This window comes from Priapulus caudatus, unplaced genomic scaffold (genome assembly GCF_000485595.1).
Source record: "Priapulus caudatus unplaced genomic scaffold, Priapulus_caudatus-5.0.1 Scaffold810, whole genome shotgun sequence".
Taxonomy (NCBI): domain Eukaryota; kingdom Metazoa; phylum Priapulida; class Priapulimorpha; order Priapulimorphida; family Priapulidae; genus Priapulus; species Priapulus caudatus.
This window is the reverse complement of record NW_014577871.1, coordinates 1-11,208: the sequence shown is the minus strand read 5'-3', so window position 1 is coordinate 11,208 and position 11,208 is coordinate 1. Positions and strand designations below refer to the sequence as shown.

General features: G+C 41.5%; 1 protein-coding gene across 2 annotated transcripts; it reads left to right on the top strand.

Moving 5' to 3' along the window:
* The first annotated feature begins 1,480 nt into the window (after positions 1-1,480).
* Positions 1,481-7,863, top strand: LOC106813695. 2 transcript variants are annotated; one of them, XM_014817902.1, is made up of 8 exons: positions 1,481-2,683; positions 3,479-3,926; positions 4,127-4,467; positions 4,599-4,765; positions 5,055-5,207; positions 5,358-5,621; positions 5,945-6,529; positions 7,781-7,863. In XM_014817902.1, the coding sequence occupies exons 1-7, from the start codon at positions 2,380-2,382 to the stop codon at positions 6,488-6,490; spliced, it is 2,223 nt and encodes a 740-aa protein (XP_014673388.1). In that variant the 5' UTR covers positions 1,481-2,379; the 3' UTR covers positions 6,491-6,529; positions 7,781-7,863. The 2 variants fall into 2 exon arrangements, with proteins under 2 accessions (XP_014673388.1, XP_014673389.1); XM_014817903.1 differs by lacking the exon at positions 7,781-7,863 and having other exon boundaries at positions 3,479-3,664; positions 3,716-3,926; positions 5,945-6,515.
* The last annotated feature ends 3,345 nt before the right edge of the window (positions 7,864-11,208 follow it).

The window sequence follows — 11,208 nt, the reverse complement described above, 5'->3', positions numbered from 1 at the left end:
TTGTTAGTTCTATTAAAACAAATTTAGCTTCGAAGGAGAGACAAAAGCGTCGTACACGACTACTGCTGAAAGGTATAAATGCTCAACTTGCTGCTTATTTTTTTCGCAGGCACTCAGGCACTTCGTATTTTCGAGTTTTTCGTATTTATCTCCTACAATAAATCGCCGGATCTATCTGTCTGTCTGTCTGTCTTCTTGAGACCAGTAAAAGGTCACCCGTGAGGTATATTCTCAATCAGCATCACGCGACGACCATTTTAGGCCAAAAACAATTTGCACAAAAACGCCAAAATAAGGGCAAAAAAACAAACAACAGATTTCACCCAAAAATATTCCAGCGCAGCAGAAAAGTTAACAATAACAGCAATCCTAGCGCTCGACTATACACTGCAGCAGAAAAGTCAAGACGAATCCTAGAACAGCAGACCTGCCAACCCTTACGATTTTTTCGTATTCCTTACGAATTCCATGATGTTTCTACGAATGTACGATCAAACTGAAAAACTTACGATTTTTTACGACTTGTGAAAATTAATGTTTTTTACATTGTGAGCCGAGAAATATCTGGCGATTGTGGGCGCAGCCATATTGGATCACGCATTCATGTTGTTCTCGCGTGATCTAGAGTTAGTCCCATCATTCATTGCGTGCATAACATACAAACAAAATGGCCGCCTGCTGCAAAAAAAGAAAAGCCTTACTATTTTCATGAATCACAGGTTGGCAGGTCTGGAACAGCAATCCTATAGTACTCAACTATAGTCAGGCTCAAAAGCAGGCAATCGCGTGAAATGCCGAAACGCAAGCAATAGCACAAAACGCATGAAATAGCAGAAAAGCAGTAACCCCCAAAAAATCCCGGGCATCGCCGGGTAGCCCAGCTAGTAACTCATAAAATACGTCACTTAATAACAATCCCTGATGCACTTTTTTACGGGTAATGCTATCCCCCGGGCGTGGAGGGAGGTGACCGCAACGTGGCAGCACTAGTGGTAGGATTAGGGTTAGGGTTAGGGTTAGGGTTTTTGCATCATGAGATCTGTCCCCACACCATAGATTAATTTTTGTGGATCACAATGCCTATATATAGCGCTGCGAGATATATATATTTAGTGGTAGGTTAGGTGTTGGATCTCTTGTGGTTAGAGTTACCGTTAGGGTTAACGTTTTGAACGTCATCGTCAACGTTGTCACGTGACCTCCCTCCACGCCCGGGGGATAGCAACACCCCTTTTTTACAGCAATATGTTACCATTAAAACGAGTGTAAAATTAAATTATTCCGAGTTGTAATCACAGAGAAATATCCATTTATACATATAGTCTACTAAGTCAGAAATTGGAACGGAGAAATCAGCGTTTTTCTGACGTCAGCCGCGGCTCAAGCTACACATGTACGCGGGCAAGCAAAACGCTCTGGCAGTTCACATGTACCGTTATATGGAGAAATGAGCATGTACACAGGTGGCACATAGTGTTAGCCATCGAATAAAGTTGAAAATGAAAAATCGGTAAAAATTTTCCTAAAACCTTGAGAGTATCCTTAACATTATTCAATTCAAAATGACACGCGTAATTCGTAGGGGATGTTTCTTTATGCAAGCAACATTTTAACTGAACCGACGGTAGATCGGGCAACTGAGTTTACCTGAGTTGTTGCTGTGTGCACCGATTTTTCCATTCGTATTGTTCGCTTGGACGCATTGTTTTCTTCAGCTCGCTTGGAAACTGTCGCGTCACGTCACAAAAGTAGTTAATGTTGACATAAAGTCTAGCGAAATATCAGCTTGACACTCCAAGTCGTCGCAAATACCGGCTTTGTAAATCGTCCAAATGACAATATACGCGCATAAGTCGTTATTTGGGCGACTTACATATAGACCTTTTTTATTACAATGTTAAACTTTCATTCATAAATCGTTGTTTACACGAATTATCTATCTATTTGATATTTCGTGGTTTCTACGGATTAAATAGAATTCGTGGAAAATACGAATTAAGTCTAATTCCTTGATTACGTAATTCGTAGAAAATGACGTGGTCCCATCTGATACGAATTAAGCGAGGTTGACTGCTCTTAATAGTCTTATTCATTTGACTTACATAGTTTTCTTTTTATTCCATAAGGGTTGAAAGCGAGCTGGTCGTTGATGAACAAGGTTTTCTAATTGCACAAGATGTTTACACGAGCTTTCTGAAGTCTTGCTCTGAGTCTAACGCAACCGTATCAAAGGGCCTTTTTGGAAAACAACTCAAATTAATATTTCCTGCCATTACTTTTTCTACAAAAAGAAAGGATAAAAATCATGTAAGAATATATCGTGGCATCTCATACCGGCACCAGCAAGACACGATTAGCCTGCATGACATTGTATTGCGAATGAAACCTGGGTGGCTTGTAGTCGCGAAAAATGACAGCAGTATCAAAACTATGTCTTATGTTGGTAATGGTATTATCAACCAGCAGAGGGTTGTTAAAGAATTAGAAGTGTATGGAAATGGTCACTGGAATTTAAGTTTTGGAGTGGTCTGTGTGCTGACCAGTGACCAAAAAAGCCTGCTGTCACCTGGGGATGGCATGTTTCGTGTTCGAGATGTAGACAACCTACTCCGCATAGTCGATAATGCAGAAATGTGCAAAGGATGGCCATTGGGAGAGTCAACTACAGGCCAAGTGCAGCCAGGTGCTCATACCTTGTTTTGTCTTAATTTATTTTATGGATTTTACTTGTCAAGATCATTATTTTGAAAAATAATTTTACTGGACTAGCATTCGAGGTGCAGTGAAATGCAGATTTTACGTGCCCTGATTTAACGAAAAATTAGGATACAGAGCGATGAGTCATTCGACCTTTTTTTGCTCGTTCCGAAACTGAAAAATATTTTGGTGAGTTAAGGCGGCCTTAGGTGACTAAGTGACTATCGCTATCAATAGAAGGTAAACGTTAAAAAACCGGTCAACTAGGGCCACAATTAAAAGAATTTATTTGCCCTCACCCGACCCAGGCTGAAAAGTTTGGGTAGGTATGTAGGCTTTTTTTTCGAGGGGGGTCTTTTAACAAAATCAGCATGGTGTCTAGATGCTCGGGTGTCCTTGTGTGGAGTTACCTTTTATGTTGAATGTTTGTTTTGCTTGGTACATATAATGTATTGCTTACAGATTTATATAATGTACAGTGATACAATTTGTAAAAAAAGAAAGAAAGGGAAAGATCAATAAAACTTTTTGAGTCTGCACCTTTTTGGCGGGTCGGTCGGGTAAGGGCAAACAAACAATATTTTTATTATGGCCTAGGGTGAAATTATGGGTGGTTTGGGATGTTAGGTCAACATTGGATCAGTTTATACACCGATTTTTTGCGACCCCGCTTTCTTCGTGATAACATTTAACGGACCTCAACGATAACGTTATAACGGGGCCATACTGTAATTAGCATAAAACAAAATAGCAGCAAACATACCATATTTCTCTCACACAGTTGAGCGTTTCCAGACAGCCGAAGGAGAACCAGAAGAGATTCGCCAGCGTGCTCGTGCTTGCTCTTGGCTAAAACCGGCACGTTCAAAAGGCACAGGCTGCCGGGTATGCAATGAACATCTGCGTTATGCCCGGAAGTCTGCAACCCTGAAGGCAACTTCACATGATGCCAGTATTGCACCCACAGATGCTGAGTGGAGCCTCATAGACAAGGCTCCACCCAGTATTGCACCCACAGATGCTGAGTGGAGCCTCATAGACAAGGCTCCACCCAGTATTGCACCCACAGATGCTGAGTGGAGCCTCATAGATGAAGACGACGCAGATGTTGCAGCCATAGTGGCGAAATATCTGCCACAGATAAACAGCCAGAGTTTGCTGCGGGATCAACTGCTTAACCAAGAGCAGAACCTTGGTAGAGCCCCCAGAGGCAGAAGGTGGAATCCTGAGTAAGTAGCACATATTGTGGCTGTCACACATATCACAATATTATCCATACTGTCTTGTTGTTGAAAAAACTTCACAGGCATATGGTTATAGTCATACTGAAGTGTGTTATAGTGCTCATGTAATCCATTGCACAAAATCGTAATGTTCCTGTTATCAGAATACACTTCAAAGATACATTTTGTCACCATCTAACACATAGGGTTGTGAAGGCATGTCTGACGCTGTGGGCCAGCAATCCTCGCACCTACAAGAAGCTGTCGTCACTTGGCATGTTAGTTACACTGCCAAGTGGACGCCTACTTCGTTATTATAAAAACTCAGTTCACCAGAAGGCTGGACTCAACAAAGATATGCTCCGCTGGATGCACGAGGAAGCAAAGTCCAAGCAAGTGCCACCACATGGCATGACTGGAGGCATAGTTTTCGACGAGATGTCGATTCAGTCCGACCTTCAGATCATATACTCTGAAGGCAAAGTGAAGATCGTCGGGCTGGTCGACATGGGAGCTGAATGCTCTGCTATGCGAGTACTGAAAGAAGGTAAGAACATGTTAAATATTTAGGTCTTTGTATGCTTGTTAATCTAAATCAATATAAATTTTGTGACACATTTAGCCTCATTACTCTCAATTTAAAAACATGTTTTTTTGCCACAATTTACTATTCTCCAGGTAAGGCATCAGCGCAACTCGCCACACATGTCTTGCTGTTCATGTACCAAGGGGACAGTGGCTTTCGCTTCCCGTTTATGCATGTGCCGACGGCAGAAACAACAGCACCAGAGATATACGTCCTTTTCTGGAAAGCTGTGCGTGGACTGATTGAATGGGGGTTCAGTGTGAGTAAATATTTTGCATGATATAAGCAAAATGCTACATAGAAAGACTGTTTTAGCTAGCAAACACATTTTTTACAGCAGTAGATTACAGTATGGGGAAAAGGGGAACGCATAATAGGTTTTAAATGTATGGACGTAGTGCTCAATGCTGTACAAGGTATAAGGATACCACACTTGCCAGGAATGAACTTCTATACTAACTTCCATATAAAGACAGCTAATCAGTGAGTGAAAGCTTACAATGTGAACCCTAACCTCTAGAAATTATAAACAAATTTAACCTTTGCAGGTAAACTACGCTTGCTTCGGTGGTGCTGTCCATAACAGGTCCTTTCTAAAAATGCATTTCAATGGCTCCAATTCTGCGGCAGTGTCAGCTTCCTTCGCCACACACAATGCCTGCTTGCCACATCTGCCACTCGTCATGATGATGGATCCGAAGGTATAGTACTAAAACATACATATCCATATCGCAGATCATTTCAGATAAAACCTTTCCCACAGAGAAATCAGTCCATCATGTTACACAAGATGTTATTTTCTAGGCTCAGAATTTAATATCCTTAAAATATTGTATGTTTTTACACTTTAGCACCTCTTCAAGAAAATTAGAAATAATATTATCAAAAGTGGATTTGGAATAAATAGCACCAGACTGCTGTCGCATCAGGCAGGCTTTATTACCTGGGAAATGTGGGTGAAAGCCTATCAGTGGGACCGGGCAGCGAACCCGAGCGAGGTCTCAAGGATACACCATGTCCTGACGGATGAGCACATCTGGCCAAACAATGGTCAGAAGATGAGAAATAAACTGGCAGAAGATGTCCTCGGCAAGGAAATGCTTCATCTGTTCAAAGTAAAAACATATTTATCTTTTACGCTTAGATTTTTGTAATATAGTGAACATCATTCACGATTTGCATTATACTTATAGTCTGTTCAACAGCTATTACATTATGCCGCATACTACAACATTTTTCGGACAAACAAAAGTCAGAGAGTCTTATCTTTATTTTTGATAAAAAACCAAATTTGTGATGGCTAGTAAATTATAGTGATTGCTGGTAAAAAAAAAATGAAAAAAACCGCTATGGGCCGGTACAGAAAAAATCGGAATTTCATGCCCCGTACATGTACATGTGCATGTGGTGTCGTAATGAAATCATGACTTTTCACTAGGCTTACCAGAAAGCTGTAGGTCGAAATGGAGATTCGCTCAACGGTGCGATACAGCTGCTGGAAGCAACCAGTGTTCTGATTGCAAACTTCGTCGACACGCGTCCTATAACATCAGTAGAAGACTATCGGCTCCATTGCAATGCGAGAGCACTGCAATGGTTCACATCATGGGAGGATGCCGTGATGAGCGATCTACAGGACACTGCCATCGTGAAGCGAAGAAAGTTGATGTCACAGGAGACACGCTTCTACATGAAGTCGGCCATTCTGGGCTTTGGAAGTCTTGTTCGCCAGAAACAGAAAACCCATCCGGGCACAAGCATAAATGCTGCTCAAATCAACAGCGACTCAGTCGAAAACATCTTCTGCCAGCAGAGAGCCATTTTGCATGGGGCCAATGACAACCCCAACTACAAGCAGTTCATGTATGGTATGAACACCATCATATTAACCGCAGACACTGTAAACAACAGTCATTGCAACACTGGAGTAGCAGCAGAGCCCTTCTCATTTCGAGTGCAGAAACCCATCAATCCGAAGAAATAGAAGAGTGATGCGTAGCTGAACACAAGTATTATTCTCCAGGTACGAATACTTGTTAGGGTTATGGTTACACAACAATTGATCTATTGTTTACTGTTGCATTTTAAAGCATTTTGGGCATGTCCATGGCTCGTCACTTGCAGAAACTTCAGACCAATTTTCATCATCGAGTAAGCCAGCACATGCTCTGTGTAGCCAACCTCCACATACGTCACAACCAACACAGGGGGAGTCCCCCACATCCTTGCTGCATGTTGGGCAGATGTAAGCCGGTTCTTGTACGATCTTTCGTTCTGGCCTGGAGCGCTTTCCTTTCCCTTTCCCTTTTCCAGCAGCTGGCCTTTTTGTTGTAGATGGTTGAGGTTCTATTGTTGGCATGATTATAGGGTGTTGAATACCCGAGGGACCAGGCTGTGGCTCACGACAAATTGCTGGCAGGACAACTGCAGTCGAGCTAACGGGTGAAGATGCTCCAAATGTATTTGGTTCTGACATGCTGTCTACTGCAAGTATTTTTGCGCTGAGGTCCTCCGCAAGTTGTGTTTTCGATCTCTGTGTTTGCCATGGTAGAGTGTAGGCCTTGAAAAATGTTTTTAGCTCTTCCTTTGAATATGTGCGAGCAGAGAAGAAGTTGGGGTTGGATCTTAAAATGCTCTGGAGTTGAAGATGCGTCAGTTGTTTCCTTTCTAATGTGCCTGCTGCAATTGTGGCCGAAGACAGTTTAGCAATTAGGTGTTTCTCTTTCTGGTGTTCCACTTGAATTTGCCGCCTGTGGGACTGCATTTTCTTTTTACCGTAGGACCTGATGAGTTCTTTTCTGAAGTAGTTGCTTGCAACCAGGACAAATGATTGGACGATCTTCCGAAAAAGAGTATCAAGCCTGGCACTTTCTGTAAGATCCGTGTAAAGAAATAATGCCCTCCATGTCTCCTTCAACTCAGCTGTTTCAAGAAGTTGAGCTTCAACAACAGAAATGACATCATGTTGCTCGAGATCAAACCGGCCTTTGGTTTCAAAATGTGCACGGTGTTTCTCTAGTAGCAAGAAAAACTGGAAGGCATTGTCACTTATGTTGTACAGTGACTGCCGTATATTCTGCTTCTGAGCAGTCTCTTCCAGTCTTGCTGGCTGTGACCCTTCAGCATACATGAGGTCTCGCCAACTGTTGCGATGTTTAGATGTAAGGTTGGCTACACATCGACCAGCCACATGCCGTATCTTTCCAATTCTCTCTGCGCTTAGCTGTAGTTCATCCAGTGGAAGAATGTCAAGTTGAGCTTGCTGCTTTTTCAGGGCATGAGAAGATGCTGTTTCCAAGACTGTGCGACCAATGATGTCGGTGGCTGTGCAGCTGAACAGCATTTGGCTGGCATCTAGCTGTCTCAGGGTACATCTCATCAGTGATGCACAGCTTTGCCTGTATGTGTCAGAACCCAGGAAGATGTGTCTGCTGGTGTTGAAGCTGGTAAGATCTTTGAATTTGATTGGTGTTTCTGGCTTGAGTTGCAATAAATGCTGCGCGAAGCTATTACAAATATCAATCCAGTTTTGATTAATGAAATTTTGCATCCTCTCTTTCCCAGAATGAAGTAGAGTGTCACCAATAGCAATCAACTGCAGCTGAATAGGAGTCACCAAATCTATTGACAGCAGCTCGGCTAGCAAGTCCTCGACTGACAGAGGACACTGGTCAGGGAGTATCTCCCGAATGCTTTCATCAAGGCATCCACGCTCCATCGCAGTGTCTTCTTCTGCTGACTGCTGAACCATCACATCAGGAATGGTGGCCAGCATTTCGTCAATCTCGAGCGTTTCGTTTTTAGAAAACGAGGAGCCACCACTGTCATATATGCTGTTGGTGACAACACATCCGATGTTACTGTGTGTGGTTTGTTGCAGCAACTGAAGTCAGCTTGCGCATCGCTGTTTATGAGATGTTCGTAAAAGTCGGTTACCTGCAAGGGATTAATTTTCAGCTAAAATTGAAATTAGCTAGGGTGACGAGGCCGCAGGCCACGGCGGGTCCAGGGCAGAGTCCTGGTCAGGGGTTTTCAGGGGCCCTGCATTCTGGACATTTTAAAACACTGAGATGGCATTAAAATTACTATGATAACTAATATTACAGTCAACCTCGCTTAATTCGTCATCACTTTATTCGTAGATGACCTAATTCGTACAAAAACATCTGGTCTTAATATTTCTCTTTATTCCCTTTAATTTCCGTTGTATAATTTGTATTATGTAATTCGTACAAAATTCTTTGGTCCAATTAACATTATTCAATTCAGAATGACACGCGTAATTTGTAGGGGATGTTTGTTTATGCAAGCAACATTTTATCTCTGAGAAGATTTATAAACACTGCCACTCGTCAACAATTACACTGAATTAAAATCAATAAGCCAGTTCATAGTTACGCATTGAGTTTTGCCAAAAGTTAATTGTACATAAACCGCTCGCTGTGTCTCCGTTCTGTTTTATAGCAAGTGGAACCGTACGTACTGTATTTGTCCAAGTTTGAAATAAAATAAAATTTAAGCAAAATTTGCTCACTATAGAATGTGTGTAAACTCCAATATAATTATCTTTATACATGTAGAACAAATACATGTTATTTTACATAGCTTCTGTTACTGTATGCATATTATCAGGAGTTAATGAGACAAAGGAGTTTGACTCGTATTTGGTACTGATTTCACTACATTTTTGTCATACGAATTCGATGTGAATAACAATACAAATGTATACAAACATGAGCTGCTTTTGTTCACTGGTCCTTATTCTATCTTCCGGTAGTATTACAAACCGCATAGCTTCCTTCGTTTTGACATAAATCATACTTTTGCACGACATGGTTTTCACTTTATTTACAGGGATGAGATTCTTCCGCGGATCCGCGGAAATCCGCGGATTTGACAGTCCCAGGGGTCGATTTTGTGAAACGTCTAAATTCGTTGAGAAAATTGGGAGGGGGGTAACAATGTAACAATTTAAATTATATACCCTCAACAGCACCTGACTGTAGACTGTAGAGTGTAGACAGTAGGCTGACAGCGAAGTATACAGTGTATCTGTTTTTGCGTACCAGAAAAGAAAATCCTCGTTCACAGGCTGCAGTAGATGGGCAGACATTTGAGGTAGCTGATCACAGAACGCCCATGCCTGGCCTGGGGGCCGGGTTTACATGTTGCTGTGTGCATGTTGTGTGCATGACTATGCACTGATTGTTCCATTCGCATTGTGTTTTTTTTCATTCAAATCTGGTCGCAGCAAGGCAGCTTATGTCTGAGTAAAACAATGCAAGCGGCGGGTGGAAACAGAAACATATTATTATGTCTAGACATTTAATAAAAAAACTTGCCCTATTTTCAGCCCCCTGATTTCCTATTATAGTTCGTTGTTCCTTTTGACAACTTGAAAAGGTGATTCAAGAGTCTCCTATAATTTGTTCAGAATAGCTTAGAATGCACCAAATTGCACCATTCTTTGAAATAAATTCCGGGGGAGCATGCCCCCGGACCCCCCTACCATGGCGATGACCTACGGTCCTCGCATTGCTCGCTCCTCTGTTTGCTAATTAAAATTTCAGCTGAAAATTAAATTATCCAATCTCATCCCTGTATTTACCATCGTGTGGCGTTGCCAAGCCACAAATTCTCATGCACAGCAACTCGAAGGAGGGGTAAAGTTAGATAATTTTACGTTTAATAGCAGCGCACGTCATGCCGAACAATATTCTATTGCGTCGGCTTGTGATCCTCTCACCAACGTAGTGTTAAGCGAGAAAGGAACTTGTGGCTAGATAGGGTCCCGTGTTTGGGTTACATTATTGTATCTGCATTAGGCCGGCTAACGCTGAGCTCCATTTAATACTGCATTAGGAGTGTTCCAAACTTAGTTTGATATCATTAAAGGGAGAGTTTACTCTAGGTTCTAGGGTTATTTTCAGCTAATTTAGGTTATAATTACGCTACATAAAAAGTCTCATGGTTCAATCACAATTAGGAATTTTTTTTTTAATGTTTTAAAACTAACGACTACAGTTTGATTACAGCGATGGTGGCGCCACTCAAAGTGCACGATCTGATAAGTTGCGCAAAACCACTTTTTAGCCAAGGGCTACAGACCGAGGGTGTTTCTTATTTATTCATTTAAAAGCAAAAGGATTGTAATATCTTATAAACGACATATAGTTTCAGTTATAATATGGATAAATTTGCCCTAAAATGAATATCGTTCTGTTAAATAGCATTTAGGTATAAATAACTTTTTCGGGGTGGCAGCACGGTCGCGGGTGTCATGGCGCCGTTCAAATTTCGTAGCGTTGATGTGTAATTAATTATAACAATTAAATTAGGTATCTGGTAACAAATACGTGTGGGTATAGACGATTTGTTATACAGTAAGTACAGTTGTATGCAGTTAAATCCTAGAGGCTACTGTCCCTTTAATGATTAATGATTGATAATCCTAACCCTAACCATTAATCCTCCTAATCACTCCTAATACTATAGTAATGGAGTATCACCCATGATTAGGCCGGTGCAAATCCACTTTAGGCACCTTATATCACGAAGTGATGCACAGATTTCTGTGTATCACCCACTGATGCACAGACTTTCAAAGATTGATGCACAAATGTTTAACTGCCAACATAGCCATGCTAAAAAGCGCCACCTATCGGGCAAAAATACTACTATTATACCACTAAAAATTATGTT